General features: G+C 39.5%; 1 protein-coding gene across 1 annotated transcript in view; it reads left to right on the top strand.

The window, feature by feature from the left end:
- The first annotated feature begins 846 nt into the window (after nt 1-846).
- The window catches only part of spg11 (SPG11 vesicle trafficking associated, spatacsin), a 47,080-nt gene continuing 28,159 nt past the window's right edge, over nt 847-19,767 (top strand). Inside the window, exons 1-18 of the mRNA XM_072434487.1 lie at nt 847-1,196; nt 2,425-2,612; nt 4,200-4,436; nt 6,566-6,785; nt 8,338-8,475; nt 9,001-9,377; nt 9,859-10,004; nt 10,326-10,437; nt 11,036-11,191; nt 11,945-12,102; nt 12,616-12,792; nt 13,975-14,046; nt 14,216-14,343; nt 15,586-15,758; nt 16,472-16,658; nt 18,085-18,288; nt 18,948-19,054; nt 19,126-19,271. Of these exons, the coding sequence (XP_072290588.1) occupies nt 967-1,196; nt 2,425-2,612; nt 4,200-4,436; nt 6,566-6,785; nt 8,338-8,475; nt 9,001-9,377; nt 9,859-10,004; nt 10,326-10,437; nt 11,036-11,191; nt 11,945-12,102; nt 12,616-12,792; nt 13,975-14,046; nt 14,216-14,343; nt 15,586-15,758; nt 16,472-16,658; nt 18,085-18,288; nt 18,948-19,054; nt 19,126-19,271 (3,156 nt within the window). The 5' untranslated portion in view covers nt 847-966. The remainder of the gene's footprint in view (nt 1,197-2,424; nt 2,613-4,199; nt 4,437-6,565; nt 6,786-8,337; nt 8,476-9,000; nt 9,378-9,858; nt 10,005-10,325; nt 10,438-11,035; nt 11,192-11,944; nt 12,103-12,615; nt 12,793-13,974; nt 14,047-14,215; nt 14,344-15,585; nt 15,759-16,471; nt 16,659-18,084; nt 18,289-18,947; nt 19,055-19,125; nt 19,272-19,767) is intronic.

Below are 19,767 nucleotides of genomic sequence, written 5' to 3'. Positions count from 1 at the left end.
TTTGTTTTATTGAAAGATTGCACATTATATTTACAAGTGCAAATAAATGAAATCAAGATTATTTTCTTGCCAGGAGTGTAATAACAAAATGAAACAAAATACAAAAAAGACCAGATCTCTAGAGTTTTCATAGCCTTGAGTTATTATTACAGTGTTTTTTTAATCTTTAATAAAATAAAATATTTTTATTTTTAACAAAATACAATTTTATCTTTAATTAAAAAAAAAAAAAAATATATATATATATATATATATATATATATATATATATATTTAATGAAATACAATATTTTAAAATGCAATATAATTTCTTCATTTAACACAAAACATGAAATTCAAATGTACATATAAGTATAAAATTCTACTTCAAAATAATTAATAGGGTGGTGTCAAACAATGTATCTGTGCTCATTAGTTTACTTCCAGATATTTTGTACATAGATAAATAAATAAACAGTTTGGCCTTCACCATTGTACTTAGAACAATTCAAATTTACTGAAATTTGAATTGTTCTAATATACTTTATTGTATAATAACAATAAAGTTAAAGCACTGAAAACAAAGTAAAGAAAGAAAAAAGGAAAGAAAGAGCACAAGACACAACAAAAAAAATTGAAAAAAAAATTTAAGAAAAGAAAAGCTCTGACAGCTAGCCAAATTACATTTAGGGGAAATTCCATACAACTTCCACATAAATTTATACTTGTAATACTTTTATAATTTAATTTATACTTAGTTTCTGCCTCTTTGCCGCTCGGTGATCTCGGTTATCCATTACTTTTCCTTTATGATCTGTGATCAGCTGACTGCGCACGTGACACACACTCGTGGAGCTACACTCCTCCAGCAGCACGTAGTTTCAAACATGCTTCTCGTTTGACATTTTTAATACTTTTAACTTTTGTTTATCCCACCACAATGTGTCTTAGTCGCTAAATCGATACCTTTCGCGCCGATCTGCAAACATGTCCTCGGCCGAGCTCCGGACGGACGCCCTGGAGGTGGCTGTGATCCCGGAAAACCCGCTCTGTGCTCGGGCAGCGGACATCCACAGCGCCGCCCTAGCTCCCGGGACCCCTGGACTCGGTTCCGGGGCCCCGCTGCTCGCGTGTGTGGGTGTCAGTGGGGCTCTGGAGCTGTGGGACCCCGCGGACACGGAGGCCAGGCCGGTGCAAGCGGAGGGACGATTCAGAGAGTGAGTTTGCACCGAGAAAAGCGAAAAACAAGAACCAAACCTGCAACTGAACCCTGTCAAAATTGAGATTAAACTAGGACTCAACACAAAACTAAACCTGGAATAGATCAGGATAAGACAAGGGGCAAAATGGGCTTGACCCAGAAGCAGGTCAAGTGTAAATGCACTAAAATTAACCCAAACTATGACACAAAGAGAAGTTAAATGTGTAACCTTTGACCCCATTGTCTGAACACAAAATTGGCAAAAACAAAGTATACTTGGTTCTTGTAGTATTGTCTTGAACATACAAACGTAACTATATTTCATCTGTAATCAGTGCATTCCAAATATTATATTGATTAATATAATTTAAACAGTGCTGAAACAAGTTAATCAACAAATCGCAACTAACAGGCTTTTATGGATCAATTAAGCTACATCAATTTCACACGGGAAATCGGTAAATTCTGTGTTTTAGTCTCCAATTGTACTCTATCAAGATGTCCTCACTTTAGCTTCATCTGAGTCAAATTCAGAGTGAATCTCTTGTGCCACAGGTTTATAGTCTCAGTATAAACCTGTGGGAAACCCTCATTCCTCTTTTCATTTCAAAATAAAGTGTCATTAAAAACTCTTTGCTATATAGTTCTCATTTACACTTTGACTCTGTTGAAGATTTTTATTGTATATTAAAAAATGGATAATAATAAATCAATTGCGGTTTTGTAGATTTGCAAAAATTTAAATCTAGAGTATATTATCTGCAATTAAAACTATTAAAAATGACCTTGACAAGCGAAAGGTCTAGATATATTTATTTGGCTGGGACAGTGAGAAAAGAAAACCCCTGACAGCTCGTCAAATTACATTTAGGGGAGATTCCATACAAATTCCTCATAGATTTATACTTTTTATTTTATTTTTTCTTCTGTCCACATGTAGTTAGTTTCTGCAGACACAGGGAGAACAAGCAAGCAGCACAAACCGCTGCGCCACATGAGCATTTTGTGGTTTATTTCATGATCCTCCCACGTTTTGTGCAACACTTCAATTACAACCACTTCATTTACACACAGATTTGAACACTTTTCTGATAAATATCGTCTGAATATTGTTCAGATAATGCCAACAAAGATTGAGATATGTATTTTTATCATCTATTGGCCACCTAAGCACATTTGTTGTTGTTTTTCATAGCCTTCTTGAAGACATAATTCAGACTTAAAGTACATCTCTCTGTCGTCAGTTTCCGGTGGGAGGAGGGCAGCCACAGCAGCAACGATCCCGGGAGCGGCTCCAGAATCCTGGCCGTGGGATTGGAGTTCGACCTGAGACTTCTGGAGGCGTCGGGTCGTCCGGGCGCCGTCTCTCTGCTCTGCTCGTGTGAATGTTCTGCTGAAAAACTGCTCCAGGCGATAAGGAAGAAGGATCCCGGTAAGTGCAGCTTCACGCTCCGAAACGGCAGCCAAAGTGTGCGCAGGGAAAAACGATGTCGATCATTCAGTTACTCAATCATTGGGATTATTTAAGTCACAATGTAATAATTAAACTTAATCATTGTGACATTTTAGGTCAGTTTTTACTTCATCAAATGTAAACCTTAAGTTAAAGGGATTTTTATCCAGCCATTTTTTTTTTTTACAACTATTGATAATCATGAATTATTTTTTAATTGCATTTTTATTTTTTATAATAATCGTAACATGAACATTTGACATTGTGACATTAATAAATCCTAGTCCCTGTATCCTCAACATTTAGTCAAATAATTTTATTTAGTTGCAGAATCATAGTACATACCGTATTTTCTGCACTATAAGGCGCACTGGATTATAAAGCGCACTGGATTATAAAGCACACTGGATTATAAAGCGCACTGGATTATAAAGCACACTGGATTATAGAGCGCACTGGATTATAAAGCACACTGGATTATAGAGCGCACTGGATTATAAAGCACACTGGATTATAGAGCGCACTGGATTATAGAGCGCACTGGATTATAAAGCGCACTGGATTATAGAGCGCACTGGATTATAAAGCGCACTGGATTATAGAGCGCACTGGATTATAGAGCGCACTGGATTATAAAGCACACTGGATTATAAAGCGCACTGTAGTTTGAGAAAATTAAAGGCTTTCAATAGTGCCTTATAGTGCGGGAAATACGGTAAATTGAAGCTACTGTTCTTGTTTTTGATCTAAATGCGAAGCCATTGCAGCTTCATGAATTAACTAACTAATTTATTCAAACCACAATTAGAGGTGGATAATAGTTTTAATATGTAATAATGGCTTTTGAATATGAAGTATATTTTCTAGTTGGCCAAAAAAAGCATTTTTTTGGTTGATTTGACAGTTCATTCGCATTTTGTACAATACTTTAACCTCAACCTTGAAATGAATCGGGATCAGTAAAGTTTTATTTACTGGGAATATGCATTATGATAAAATAAAATGCATCCAACAAAATAACCGGCTATTTTGATACTGACATCTGTGAAACACTATTTACCTGTTTAAAGTGACGTATGACAGGTTTTTACAATTTTTTACTTTTGACTTTATTTGGTGTATTTATAGTTGTCGTACATATAAATTATAGTTTTACACCAATCGTGCAGGTGTTTGTGGAGAAAAAGCTGAAAAATCTGTTGAAAATGACAGGAAGTGACATCACACCAGGGACACTCACTCCAGTCTAAGTTTATTCATAATTTACACAAACGAAACAACTTTTTTGATGCACTAAACATTGATTCAACTCATTCTCATGAATTTTTATTTGTCAAATTTTTAAAAAAGTTACATTAGAATGTAATGTAATTTCCTAGTGTGATGTCATCAATTCCAAACAGGAAGTACAATTATAAACCTAAAAAATGTGCTGTTCTGAGATAATTTTAAAAAAGGTAAAAAAATTTGCAAAATTCAAAATATATTTATCTTGACTGCGTTTTAGTTCAACGAGTCGTCCGACCTGCAGGGGGCGCTTTAACATGCCCTTTACACTTCTTTTAGGCGTCTCTGAACTCCTGTCGCTCCGCGTTCTGTCCTGGACGTCCGGCCGCTGCTGCGTCGTGACGAACTCCGAGTGGATTTTACAGCTTCGGTGGCGGCGAGCGGAGGACGGCGAGGACGAGTGCGAGATCGCGTCGTGCTTCAGAGTCCAAGCGGGCGACGGAGTGAGCGGGACTCCGGTCCATCACAGTGTCGCCAGGGAAACGCTCTTCACCCTCACTGCCGGGGGCCTCATCTGTATCCTTTCAATAACAGTATAGTCACTTTTACATGTGTACGACGTCACTAGAGCAAGTCAAGTGTTAGTTTGTTATGTGTTTTAGACGGTGTTGGGAAATGTGAGACCGCGGCGGCCGCTATAGTCTCCTGTGTTCATGACACTGAACAGACTGACGTGATATTTACCGTATTTTCCGGACTATAAGTCGCACTGGAGTATAAGTCGCACCAGCCAGAAAATGCATAATAGAGAAGAAAAGAAATCGCAAGTTGCACTGGAGTATGAAATGTGATTGCAAGTGTGAAAATAACAAATAATATTGCATATAAGTCGCTCCTGAGTATAAGTATATAAGTATAAATATAAGTATAGTTGCACCCCGGCCAAAACTATGAAAAAAGTGCAGTGGTTGCTGCAGCTAATCTTTGTTCCAAAAGGACATTCATAGTTTTAACAAGCAAGAATTGTTGTTGTAACTATTTATTAATTTTGACAATACCGATATCAGATATTTGGCCTGCCGCTGTTGCCGATAACTGATGTTTGTCGAAACCGATATTTAGATTGAGAAATCCATTGCGAGGCTCAGAAATCCTTTTTAAGTTCAAGTTCACAAATACTATTTTCCTGTATGAATAAATGCATAGTAACAAATAACAACAATAATAACAGAATATGTTTATCTGGGATATAATATAATGTCATTTGTTGCATGATAGTGTAAATATACGACCACGTTTTAGGCTTATTTCTCTTCTTTTCCCATTTTTTACTCACAAGTTTGTTTTAAAATAATCTGCCTTTCCCCCCTGATATCGGCTGATATATCGATCCCGTTCTGGTGTATAATTTGTCATAAAATATACAAATAATTCATCTTTACATCATAAAGTTATGCTGTACCTGGTTTTATGTTTAGACGGCGATTGTCTAATTAAAAATAAGTCTTAAATTATTGTGGAATAAGTCAACGTTGGGAAAACAATGCGTAAAATTCAACTGGACACGGAGGTGACGTACATTTGGCAGATTGACCAGTGTGAATGAGAATAATTTGGTATTTTGCCAAAGCTGGGGGTCTCTATATATTCAGAACTTTAATAATGCGACTGAGCGTATTCGTTGCATGATTTTGATCTCAACATATTCCCTGTAATCTCAAGAAAACACTGGCTGAAAATCAAGAGTTCAGTCATGTCCAGACTCTATAATGAAAAGGTCCAGTGGAGGAGACATGTGTAGAGCGTGAACTTTAGATTATGTGATGGGCAGCGCAGATCATGTACTGTAAGCCAATTAAGACTATATCTAAAGAATATAAAAGATACATGTACATGCCTTTGCTTTATTAGTTTCATTTTGACGTTTGTGCAATGCATTCTTAGAAATCGAGTTCTGTAGAATTCTATGACGGCGTCGAATGTGAAATTAATCAAATTTAAATCAAAGATTGAGATTCTTCTTTTTGATTATTGTGACAAATCGACAGCCAATCTTGTCGGTAAAATCATATAGTGTGGAGCAGACTTCAGACTTTGGAGATAATTCTTTTTAAATTAAATTAAATTAAATTAAATTAATATTGACGGACATTTGTTGTTGTTTTTAATGAGGCAAAATAGTTTAAACAAATTTTGATTGATGAGGGAAAAAATTTGATTATCTGTGATTAAATGTTATATTATTGAGGCAAATTTCTAATGTTTTGAACCTAATGTCCGTTCCTCGCCGTCCGTTCCTCGCCATCCAGTTCCTCGCCGTCCTTTTCTTGCCGTCCGTTCCTCGCCATCCAGTTCCTCGCCGTCCGTTCTTGTCCATTCCTCGCCATCCAGTTCCTCGCCATCCAGTTCTCGCTGTCCGTTCCTCGCTGTCCGTTCCTCGCCGTCCGTTCCTCGCCGTCCGTTCCTCGCCGTCCGTTCCTCGCCGTCCGTTCCTCGCCGTCCGTTTCTTGCCGTCCGTTTCTCGCCATCCAGTTCCTCGCCGTCCGTTCTTGTCCATTCCTTGCCATCCAGTTCCTCGCTGCCCGTTCCTCGCCGTCCGTTCCTCGCCGTCCGTTCCTCACCGTCTGTCCCTCACCGTCCGTTCCTCGCCGTCCGTTCCTCATCGTCCAGTTCCTCACCGTCCGTTCCTTAGCGCTCTCCCACAGCGGTCCACGCTCTGTCCGACGGATCTCTCTTGGCCTCCGCGGACCTGCCTTCGTACCTGGGCTCTAGACTCGAGGGCGATGACCCGGCCTCATCTCCGCCCTCCTCGCTCCCGCTGCCCGCGCCCTACGTCCTGCTCCGAGTGTCCCACGACCTGAGCACCGCCGTGGCCCTCACAAACTCTCACACCGCCGCCGCCATCGACCTCGACCACTACTTCAGGTGAGGCCGTTCGGCGACCGGGAAGCGACATCTGGGCGGCAGTAGCTCAGTGGTAGAGTGCTCGTCTTCTGATCCAAAGGTCGGCGGTTCGACTCCCCGCTCAGTCAGAGCGGTCAGATCCACTGGCCCGCAGGTTGGCGGTGCGATCGCAGCTGCCTCATGTGAATACTGCCGTTGTGTCCTTGGGCAAGACACTTAACCCAACTTGCCCCCCAGTGTCTGCGTACATCTGGGGTGTGAATGTGTGTGTGAATGGGTGACTGGTTCCTTGATGTAAAGCGCTTTGAGTACCTTGACGGTAGAAAAGCGCTATATAAATGTGACCATTTACCATTTACATCGCCAACGTCTTTGAATTCTCGTGTTGTGTTTTATTTTGTTCCTTCATGTTTGATATTGTTAAGAGACAGTGGTGGAAGAAGAAGGAAAAAACGCATAGAAAACCTAGGAAAAGTATTGAAAAATGTTATATTTAGAGTCAAAAGTTAAAGTTTGTTTAACTTTTGCTGATCTTTCAATCGTCGCAGTTCATATACATTTCTAGTGAATTTTACAGTATGTACATTTTTGTTTGCTCAGGCTTGAACACAAAGGCTTTACACTGGATGTCGCGGTGAACATGCTAAAAATAACGGCTCAAACCGTATGAAAAGTGCATTCTACGTTTTCAGTCTGGTTAAATAGTGTTGTGTAGGAAGTAGAAAGTACAGATATCTGCTCTTATATGTTGCTCTTCAAAGTAAAAGTAGGAAAGTATCCACGGTAAAAAATGATCTGAGTAACAGACAACACCAACATTTTACTGAAAAACACTTTTGTACCATATTTTCCGCACTATAAGGCACACTTAAAAGCCTTTAAATTTATTTTCAAAATCACAGTGCGACTTATAATCCAGTGCTATAGTGCTGAAAATACGATACTGTTATTTTGTTCTGTCAAGAGCTCAGAACACCCCACCAGCTGATGTCATGAGGTGGTGCTCTCTATAGGACAGGCTCATCCATGTCCTTTCTATTAGCAATGATTAAAAGTCTATATTGTTTCTTTTTTTATGATGTTAATATTGAAAGTCTTTTTTATTTATTTAAAAAGACAACATAAAACGGAATCAAATCGTGATCGATCAACATGGGAAAAACGATCATGATAAGCCCTATTTTCCAACTAAATTAGAGCTGGATAAAAACCACAGCGCACATGACATGACCTGTTAGTTACAGTTACACACAGTTTATGATGACATTTAAAATGAATGAAACTATGCACTAAAAATGTCCTCTAACAGGGAAAGCATAGTATTTTCAAAGGCAACCAAAAGCGCCTGTGAAAGCACTGGCCGTATAATATCCTCCATCTTTTCTGCTCCTCATTTGCAAAACTACAGCTGAGAAAAGGCTCATTGCTCACTATATTTCCATTCCCCGACTCGACGTTGTGTTCTGTCTGACTGCGGCTGCAATTTAGAATGCTGTTTGTGTGAATTGGTGTTGCCTAGCGAATGCACAATGAGCCGGCAAAAGTAAACTTCTCTCTACATTTTCAATTTCAGAGTATTTCCAAGGCATTTGTGGCGCGCGTCCAGCCCAGAGAGGCCCTCTGTGCAGTCGCTGAACCCCAGGGACCAGGACTCCGTCAGCAGCTCCAAAGATTGCCTCTCCACCCTGGGACTAGACTTCGGCGCTGACCGGTAAACAACAGGCTGGGAACGGGGAACGACTGACCAACTGAAGCCTGAAGAGACGAGACTTTTACCCAATCGGTGCTTTGAAGCGTTTGAAGCATATCGCAGTTCTCAGTCATAACTCGCATAAAAGTGTGTTTGTCGGGTTCAAAATGATGGAAAATGAGCACCGTTGCCATAGTAATTTGCAAAAGCATAATCAAATCACATATTTTTGCATTTTACCTGTGACATTTGCTCACTCGTTTGCTTATATTTTGCGTTTGTTCTCCTGTTTCGATCAAAAATGTTGAATTTGGGTTGCCAGATTCCAATACTGAAACCAACTTGTGTTTATGTCCTCAGTAAGTATACGGCAGCTAATGAAATCCCAGTTTAAGTTACACTGGAGCTCATCTACTATGCCCGAGACATTATCATTGTTTGTTTTTTTTTGAGTGCGACTGATTTACGGAAGCATTATTTTAGTCATACAGCTCGAAACACTTTTCAAACTGATGATATTTCCGCTCTTTTTTTTTCCCACTCCAGCTCGTGGGAGTCTCGTCTGGTCTCAATGTACGGCGCGGCTCGAGACGTTTCACCCCCTCGTTCCTCCTCGTTCCCCGGCGCCCCCTGGTGGTCCTCCCTGCCTCACCTCGGCCCCCGTCACGCGCAGCAGCCGGGCCGAAGCCGAGTCCCTCCCGGAGGTCTGACCCTGTCCTTCTCTGTCCCGGACGCCTGCTCGCCGCGTCGTCTCGCTGTATCCGAGTTTTCCGCTCTGCTCACCTCCGTCGCCCCCGGAAACGCTCAAACCACCGTTGCATTGTGGGAGTTTGAGTCCGGGAAGGTGATCTACCACACAGCGGACGGCGAGGCGGCTCCCGTTCAGCGCAGTGGAGGGAAACAGCATGTACTGCTGCTGAAAAGTACGTCATTTCTGTCTGTTTTGGTCATGGAAAAAAATACAATGAGATAATAAATTAATAATTGTTTGGAATAAGGTATTTATCTTGATTTGAGTGTGTCTTGTTTTAATATGAGATTTGCCAATGAAACAGCCATAATATTTCTTGGTTTTCTTAAATTAATAAAAAACTTTAAATGGAAAAAAAAATCCACTTCCATTTGGTATAATAAAAATATATGGCAAATATATACTCAAATTAAGATAAATGTTACTTAATCCAAGCATTATATTATTTCAAATTTAAAACAAAAACAATCCAGTGTAATTTAGTCTTTCATATTTGATTTGGACACAGTTTTACCTTTTTGACTCTTTTAGCTTGTTTTTGATGGTTTTACTTTTTCTTGTATCTTTGAACTGTCCTATGACATCAGCTCTGCTCACATTCATGCTCCATTATTAGATAAAACGCATCATCACTTTGCCTTTCTCCTGTTCAGATCAGGGTCTGTTCCAGGTCCTGTTCTCGGTTTCGCAGCAGGATTTACTCAGCCGGTTGATGTTGTTCGGCAGTGCGGCCACAGTGGACGCAGTTTGTAATCTGAACAACTGGGGGCGCTGCTCCATCCCTATGCACTCTCTGCAGGTGTGCATTATGATTCCGTCCTCTCTAGTGTCAATGATAAATGTGACAACCATTTTTGTTTGATATTTGAAAGCAATATTTGGTTTCGACATGTGTACTTTGTATATGGGCAAGTCATGTTGGTGGAATTTGAAATAAAAACACAGTTCCTTTTTAGTTAATGTATTTTCCATATCGTATTGTACGGTGTTGTTTTCAAAAAAATGTGTCTAGATTATTTTTCATTATTTCATAAATTTTTTCTCTTTTTTTCCTCTAATGTTTTCAGCACAATAGTTTTTCAAATGTCCGTTTTTGAATGTATTGCTTGTTGTGTTAAAGGCGGGGCTGAAGAACCGGCAGCTCGACACAGTGGATTTTTACCTGAAAAGTAAAGAAAATGTCCTGAGTCCGTCTGAGCAGCCGACGGGGTCCGACCTCAGCCTCACGGAAAGTACGGGACATTTCACTGCTTCAATCTGACCGTGGTTTTACTTTGAAACAGCTCGGGGGGGGGGTTAAAATGTTCAGACCAAGTACCAAAAGAAGAGTTAAACTGGACAGGACTAAACCAACACCAAACATCACTTTATAATTACTTTATTTATTGGTAAAATGGTTCGTTTGTAGATACAATTTCATTTTTATAATGTGTTGACGTGCAAACCTTTCAGACCGATTGCCACTCGGCCTCTGAAAACAAACCAACAAAACAATTATTTTAAAAGTAATACTGGATTAAACCAGGACTAAACCAGGACTAAACCAGGTCTAAACCAGGACAAAATCAAGTCTAAACCAGGACAGAACCAGGACAAAACCAGGACAAAACCAGGACAAAACCAGGACAAAACCAGGACAAAACCAGGACAAAACCAGGACAAAACCAGGACAAAACCAGGACAAAACCAGGACAAAACCAGGACCATACCACATTCTCTACATTGTATGAATAACCGTGGCTGTGCCTCATCTCTCAAACACATGTTCTCGTTGCTCTCGGTTACTGCTGTATGGAATATTGAATATGACCTTGTGTTTCCGTTGTGCAGGAGTCCAGGAGCTGGTCCCGGCCTTAGACCTGCTGTGTTCTGCGGTCAGAGACTCGAACAGCGAGGCTCAGAGTCGACAGTTCTCTGAGCAGCTGCTGCACATCACCCTGAGCTTCCTGCACTCTCAGATCAGAGCGCTGTTGTGCGACCAGCAAGGTGAGAAACGCCCCACAAAACCAAACAAAACCGACATAAAACCCTCTGTGATTATTATGTCTTTACTTTGCACATAAATAACATCTGCACACGCCTAATTTTAAAGCTTTCAAACCTAAAGTACCTTAATTGATAAGCAAAAGAGAAGTCAAAATTGGTGACCCTTGACCCATTGGGTTTTTTGTATCATTTGTATCATTTTATAATAATTTGGGTTGAAATGATCACTTACGACGCTGCTCTTTGATTGAGCAGTCAAAAGTGCTTTATCTGGATAATGTCTCTTCTAGCTACTGACTTGTGGCTGAATTTTGAATTAATAATTAATTAATTTGGTTCAAAAAAGAAAAAAAGTCAAATGTAAAAATGTCATAAAAAAGTGCAATGCAAAACCTGAAATAATGAAACAAATATATAGTTTTTGATGTCGTTGCACAATATGTTTTGTATTCACATAGCCCAAGAACTTTTTTTTTAAATATCATATTTTCCGGACTATAAGTCGCACCTTTTTCATAGTTTTGGTCGGGGTGCGACTTATACACCGGAGTGACTTAAATTGTTTTTTTTCTTCTCTATTATGCATTTTTTGGCTGGTGCGACTTATACTCCAGTGTGATTTATAATCAGGGAAATACGTGAAACAGAAATTGACAAATCACTCAATCATGATACAACACTCACACCCCGTCAGTGTCATAGGTCCGCCCGTATATTGTATTTAGTGTTTTTGTTGTTGTTGTTTGTCCGCAGGCGACAGCGCAGACGTCCGCGGCTGCGTGGAGGTGTTGGACCAGTACCTGACTCAGCTCCGGGGCTTCATGAAGAGGTTCCCCTGGTCCAGCTCGAGCTCCGGGCGCTCCAGGAGAGAATCCAGCGCTGCAGACCAGTGGGACCAGCTGCCCATCCGGGTAACACTCCGACCGGCACACTTTTGTATCTGTACTTCTTTATTTTACTACACGGCATGTTGGTATACAATACGTCTTGATTATTCTACAGTAGAGCTAAGAAATGAAACAAGTTGTGATCGAATCCTTGTCGAAAGTATCAAAAAATCAGTACCCTAACCCACAAGTATCAAATCTAAAAACAAAATCAAATAAACGAGGCAAAAACTAGTAGAAGAGCATGTGGTATTGTGAAGAAAGTACTTTTACTTTGGGTCAAAAATCTGTATTTCGAGTGTGTTAAATGGCACACTTTGTAGTCTGAGTTAAGGTTTATTTACAAAGTCAGTATTGTGTATGTTCATGAACCTTATTATTCATTATTTTATACAAGGATTTCCCCCCCCCCCTTTGTTCATCACTGTTACATTTAGATGTGCCTCCCGTTTTGCAGGATTCTCCATTCCCCCCTCATCCGAAAGAAAAACGAGAGAAAAAAGCTTCACAATCTCTCTTTTCGTTTCGTTTTCACAGGAAGTGGTCCGCGCCGCCGTCCTGACCAATCAGATCCCTCGAGCCCAGGCGGTTCTGAGAGGGCGGGGCCAATCCGAGCACAGACTGGCGGCCCTGATGAGAGAGGGGCTGGCACAGGTTTATTCCAGTCTGCAGCAGCGCGACCTGCAGACGGCCAAAGCTCTGCTCGTGAACATGGTACAGAAATATCACACAATCTGTACAGAGTGGTTGTAGTACCCGGACTGGGGTGTTGTCGAAGCAAAAGTACAAATCAAACTCCTGTCTGGAATAAGTCTTCCAAAGTTGTAAAATGAAATTTCTGTTAGTGCTGCAACTTATAGTCTAATATTTACATTTTGTGTTTTGATCAGTATCTGGAGTATACAGACTCCAAAACAGCTTTTATAACACAGACAGCTGTATTATTCAATCAAAATATCAAGACTATTTCGTATTTACATCAATATTACACTTTATTCCTAAATATTCTCTATCTAGAATCCTTCTGTCACAATATTTCTGCCTTTATTTCGTTGATAATGACTAGTTGACTATAAAATAATCGTTACAGAACTACTACTACAGCACATACCGTATTTTCCAGACTATAAATCGCTCCGGAGTATAAGTTGCACCAACCAAAAAAAAATGCATAATAGAGAATAAAAAAACATATAAGTCGCATTTTATGGGGACATTTTTTTGATAAAATCCCAGACCAAGAACAGACATTTCATCTTGAAATACAATTTAAAATAATAATATAATAATAATAATAATAATAATAATAATAATGCTAACAAGTTTACCAAAGCATCAGTATTACCCCAAATCACTAAATCCATTGAATTCTTCTTCCTCTGTGTCACTTCTAAACAACTCCACAAACTCCAGAGGTAGAGGAAGTGCAGATTCTTCTTCTGCGTCGCTTAGAGCCTAGAGCGCCCTCTTGTGGTTGAGAGTGTGAAAATAACAAATACTATCAAGTCGTTCTGGAGTCGCACTCCGGCCAAAACTAATAATACTTCTGAATCAGAATCAGAAAAGATTTATTTCCATTGTCAATGAACAAAATTCACAAACATAGGAACTTGTCAACATAAAACTTGTGCAACATAAAACAATAAAACACACTTACTGAACAATATGTAGATTGTTTGAAAACATTTATTTTGTAAATTGCACATTTCTTATTTTTTGCCGAACAATGGGGCTGAATAATGGCCGTTGATTGCCCTTTCTAATGGACTAAACAAATAATCAGTTTTTTAAAACTAAGCTGCTTGAATAATAAGTCTTTGTGATGTGCTAATTGCGACTATTGTGATTATCATTATAGTTCCTGTCGTTCTGACCTTCAACCTCGTTTTACTTTAGGGTTTCAGCGTGAAGAAGCAGCTCCACGTCATCGGCCGGTACACGGATGACAAAGACCTCCGCGAGTTTGTGGTGGGTTTTTCATCAATATTCAAATACTTTTCATTAATTTCACTGCAACAACCAAAGTGTAAGAGATGAAAAATGGGCAAAAGCATTTCACATCATGCATTATTCATTCAATTTGACAGTTTCTCGCAAACGATTAAAGAGTTCGTCTGACCGATGGCTGCTCTTTCAGGTTGAAGAACTTCTGAGGAGACATTATTTTACAGAAGAAGAAGCCCAAAGCCTGTCCTTCATCAGGGAAATGGAGAAGCTGGGTTCACTTCCTGTCGTCCAGTGTCCATTAAAGACCCCGACTCCGAGGTAACCAAGAGGAACTCCCTGTTTTTTAGTCAAGCACTGTAAATACTGTAGATATTACGTCCAAACTCTGTACTGAAATATTGTATCTCCAAAAACTTCAAGTACAAGCATGATTACTCTTATTATTTGGGTCACACATATTTTTACTTCTGTTTTATTCCTTACTTACTACAACTGAATCTAATAAATACCGTATTTTCCGGACTATAAGTTGCACCTTTTTTCATAGTTTTGGCCGGGGTGCGACTTATACTTATATTTATACTTATGTACTTATATACTTATACTCCAGAGCAACTTATATGTGATATTATTTGTTATTTTCACACTCGCACCCGCATTTCATACTCCAGTGCGACTTATATATGTTTTTCTTCTCTATTATTCATTTTTTGGCTGGTGCGACTTATACTCCAGTGCAACTTACAGTCCGGAAAATTCGGTAGTCACAAATTCAGTTTATTCTTGTTTTCTTCATCAAGGCGATCTATGTTTCTAATGTCACCTGTCGTCATGAGCTGGGACATATCCGAGTGTTTCTTTATAAAAGCAGATTGTGAGGGTTTGGGGCATTCTGGACCCTTGACAAGTCACATTTTTGTGGCCAGTAAAATCTGATTTTGGCGTGTGTTTACATGATCATCGTCGGGTAATTAGTGGATTTTTAGAGTACATTTTTAAAAAAAATATTTCGATTTTGTCTTTCACTTTTTGTCTTTGCCACATTAGTTTGACCATTTTCCCCAGTCAAAACCTGCACCTGCAATTGTGAACAATCAGAACAAAATCATATTACCGTATTTTCCGGACTATAAGTCGCTTTTCATAGTGCGATTTATACTCCAGAGCGATTTATATGTGATATTATTCGTTATTTTCACAATGGCAACCGCAAGAGGGCGCTCTAGAAGCGACGCAGAAGAAGAATCAGCACTTCCTCTTTTCCGGAGTTTGTAGAGTTGTTTAGAAGGGACACAGAGGAAGAAGAACTCAATGAATTTAGTGTTTTTAGGTAATACTGATGCTTCGGTAAACTTGGTAGCATGTTCTTTTTTTTTCTGGTGCGACTCATAGTCCTGGAAATACGGTACTAATATCAGGCATAACTGTTCATACGTCGTTTCAATAAACCGATACTTCCAGAAACCCCGATAAAGATCAGATTTTTGTTGTGAACGTGAACTTGTGTGTGAAAGACCCTCGTACTGAGTCAGTCCGCGTGGTCTTTGTGGCGTTCCTCAGAGCTCTACACATGGTCCACACTGCAGGCACCAGCGAAGAGGCTCTGAAGGAGCTCGTGGTTCACCGACTCTTCGAGGATTCTGGGCTGTGGAGCTACGTGAGGCTGGACTGGGTCAAAAACTGGGAGCAGAGCAACCGGACGGAAATCCTCCTGTCCCGACTCAAACACACGGGTGAGATCATGAAGACAAGAATATTCAGTCAAAAAAAATCAAGAATTATGGGCAGCACAAGTGATAAAATGTGTTTCTTAGCTTTTTTTGCGTCATTTTTGTTCTGCTTCAAATAACTTTATATGGGAAAATGTTGCTCCAACTGCGCAGAGCTGACCTAGTTTGTGTGTGAAGTTGAAGTTTTAGGACACTTCAGCTCCCTTAAAACAATTACTTTTCACACACAAACTTCTTTTTATGGAGAAAAAGCTGTTTCTGTGATAAATATGCTGTAGCTGCTGAATTCCCATTGTTTATCTGGTTTTCTACAACTTTACGTGATTATCTTCTTTTCGATGTCAGATAATTAGACCATGGGAATGAAAGAATTTTAAGATTGCACAGTTTTTTTGTCACAGTCTCAATCGTCAATAATTGTTAAATTGTGACGTATATATATTATATATATATATTTGTAGCATTAAAATATGATACCGTGACATCCCTACTCATCACTGACGTGCATACAATTTTTCAATTCGCTGCTCAAATTTAATTAAAAACAATAACATTTAATAAATACATTAAATACAATTAAAATTAAATAAATACATTCTAATATTTATGCATGAATTCAAATAAAATGAACAAAATGCTGCGTGACCCCTAAGCTTTCCGACCTCCTCCGCCTGCTGGAGACCACGTTGTCATTTGCCGGTCTCCTGTTGTCTTAGAGCTGACCTCCTGCGACGCGTCCGTGTTGTGGCGGCACCTGACGTCTCGCCACGACGACCGGCGCGTGGCGGAGTGGGTGCAGAGCAGTGGAGCCCCCCAGTGGCCGGAATTAACCCCTGAGCTGGTGAACGGGAGCACAGCCTGCAGCGCCTTCATGAGGGAGGACATTCTGGATCAGCTGGCGAGGTGAGTCACTTTTGTTTTTACTACATCAATGGATTAATGTAGTGTTTGTCCAAGAATCCCCCCAAAAAAGCATCATGGCTATTTTAAAAAAAGCCTACAAAGGTGCAAATGTTACAAAAGTAGAAAAAAAAATGTTTTGAAGATCAGAATATTGTGTGTTTAGTTAAAATGACTAAAAGTGACCACAAAAAGTGACAGGAAGTCTAGCGTAATCACTCAGACAAGGATATAACGTGACATTTCTGCTCTTTTGTGGTTTGTTTTCTGCTCCATTCTTGTTTTGTGCGATATTTGGACCAACCGAGTCATTTACAGCTACATTTCAACCTGATCTGTTGTTAAAATATTGTCTGAATATCGATAGTCGTTTTTCATTTGCTTTGGCGATTTGGTACAATATAAAACACTAAAAAGGCAAATATAAACTCAAATCAAATAAAGGCATGCATAAAATAAATAATAATAAAAAGTTGGAATAAAAATCTGCGACAAGTTGGCCACTGTCCAGGGTGCACCCCGCCTAAGGCCCGAAGTCACTGGGATAGGCTCCAGTCAACCGCGACCCCGAAAGGGAATAAGCGGTAGAAAATGGATGGATGGATGGAAAAAAAATATAAATACAAAATATACAGTCTGAGCAGAACAACTGTGAAAATACATTAAGTATTGCCTTTTGTTTTAAGTGAAAATATACAATAAATTTATTGTAGCATAGCCTACACTAAAGTATGAGCTTATTGACATGGAATGTATGTAGGCAAATGCAAGCAAGGCCTCACATGTGATGGTAGATTTAGAAATGTAACTGTTTGTATTAAGTTCAAAACAAGAGCAGCTAAGTTCAATGTTGTAATGTATTTTAAAAACCTGAAGGAGAGCCATGTATTTAAATATAAAATGCATGTGAGCGCTTGAGAAAAACTAAAAACGCTGAAATGTGTGTACTGAAGGCTTTTTGCATATTATTTGGGCTGTAACTAATAATTATATTAGTAGTCGACTTGTCAGAGATTTTTTATTTTATTTTTTGATTAGTCGACTTATCAAATGTTTATTTCTATCACACATTGAGACTTTTTAAATACATTATCAACCAAGTAAAGCTTAGAATATGGTGACTGAAACTTCTGGACTAAAGTTTGTTATTCAGGGAAATTGGAAATTGTTTATTCTTTTTTGACATTTTGATTTAATAATGCAATTTTTTTGTTATAAAGTATTTGCATTTGTGTTTTGGAGCCTTTTTTATGTTTAATATCAAAATACGACTATTGTTATTTTTTATTGTCGACTAGACACAATTAGTCGATTAAACGCTGCAGCTCTAACTATTATAGTCCATTTGAAAGAGAAATCTGGCCTGAAATCTCCAAAATGAAAAGTATGCCTGCCGTGTCTCGACTGATCATGGTTTCAATGCGTTCAGGAGAGGAGTGTTTATCCCGGGCGAGCTGTGCGACCTGGAGCGCCTCCTGTGGCGCGTTGCCCAGAGCGACGGCGTCATGTCCCGGGCCGCTCTGCTCCCGCTGTACCGGGCCTCTCAGGGTCTTGACTTCCACGCCGTCTTCATCCGCTTCTGTTTGGACCGCGGACTCAAGTTCCTGCTCTACTCGTACCTTCAGCACCACAGGTCGGTCGGCGGTCTTCTCAGGTCTCGGTTCGTTCCGCTGTTGTGACGCTTCGGCCAATCAGATTCACACATTTGTCATGACGAGAGAGGGCTACAGCCAATCTGGAGTCAGCCAGGGCAATGGGGACCCGCGTGGTCTAAAAACTACCTGGACGATTTGGCTTAACAAAAAACACTTAGTCATAAACATGTAAAAATAGCTTTACTGCTTAAAAAGGGCCTCTTAAAGACTAAAGACCATAAATGACAGTAATACAACACAAAATTTATTAAACATATTTTGTATTATAATAAAACAAATTCTGAACTAAATCATTGGAAAACATTTAATATTTACACTTACACTTTGGGCTGTTCAGCGTTGATAACTACAATAATATATGAAGTACACTGTATAATACTCACACTAATAAAACTAATAATACTAGATAATTAACGATATTGGCGACTAAGATACGGCCCAGTTCTACATTGTGTTTCATTGTGCTTTTTATTCATAAGTTCATTTTGAAAAGGGTTTATCCTGTTTTAGGTTTACAGAATGAGTCTCATAACGTTGTCATCAGTTTTAATGTGCATCTATATTTTCTTCAACTATATTTCAGGCGAATTTAACGGTTTTGACTGTTAAACGTTGTCTGTTTTTATTCTCACTACAGGTTGACTCCCAGAAACTGCCCTCTCTTGTCCAGCCAGGACTTGTTCGTGAGCCACCCTTGGTTTGAGATGCTCGTCAGGATCCAGGAGATCACCACTGACCTCTCGGGTAAAGTTCCTAACAGAATATTATGTTACGTTTTCATTTCCCCCTTCACACTCTTCCTCCTTCCTCCTCAGACCCGGGGCTCGTTTTCCAGGCCAGTCTGACCGCGGCGCAGGTGCTTTTGCCGGGGAGCCAGGCGGCGCTCGGCTCGCTGCTTTTAGAGGGACACGGTCTGCTCGCTCTGGCCTCCATCATGTTCGCTCCCGGAGGAATCGACCAGGTAAACGGCTCTGTGTGTTCATTTGACCGGTTATTAAGTTACGATTCACAACACACAAACTTAGAAACATTTTTTAAAGGAGAAAAGGCTGTTTCGGGGATAAATTTGTGCTGTTGCTGCAGAATTCCCATTGTCTATCTGGTTTTCTACAACTGTTTACGTGATTTTCTTCTTTTCGATGTCAGATACAAATGAAATGTCAAGCAGAGTTTTACACTTTATATTATATTTTACTTTCACATTTTAGTCGTGTTCTGTGTCGAGAAAATGTCATTACTCGTCACTATGGATGTCAAGATTATTAGTTTAATCGATAATCGTGTTTGTTCCGGTCACAATGGAAGAGTAAGAACCAAAAAATAAAAATTGTGACAGTTTTAGCGGCAAAATTACGATTTTTTGTTCATTATATAGTTGGAAAATAGACTTGAATGTAAATAACTTTTTTTTAAATAAGGCTAAGGTCACATTTAACTTGATTTTGTCTTTCGGACCG

This window comes from Eucyclogobius newberryi, unplaced genomic scaffold (genome assembly GCF_026437365.1).
Source record: "Eucyclogobius newberryi isolate DKJ021-1_F unplaced genomic scaffold, fEucNew1.0.hap1 SCAF_7, whole genome shotgun sequence".
Classification (NCBI taxonomy): domain Eukaryota; kingdom Metazoa; phylum Chordata; class Actinopteri; order Gobiiformes; family Gobiidae; genus Eucyclogobius; species Eucyclogobius newberryi.
This window is presented reverse-complemented; position numbering and strand designations above follow the sequence as displayed.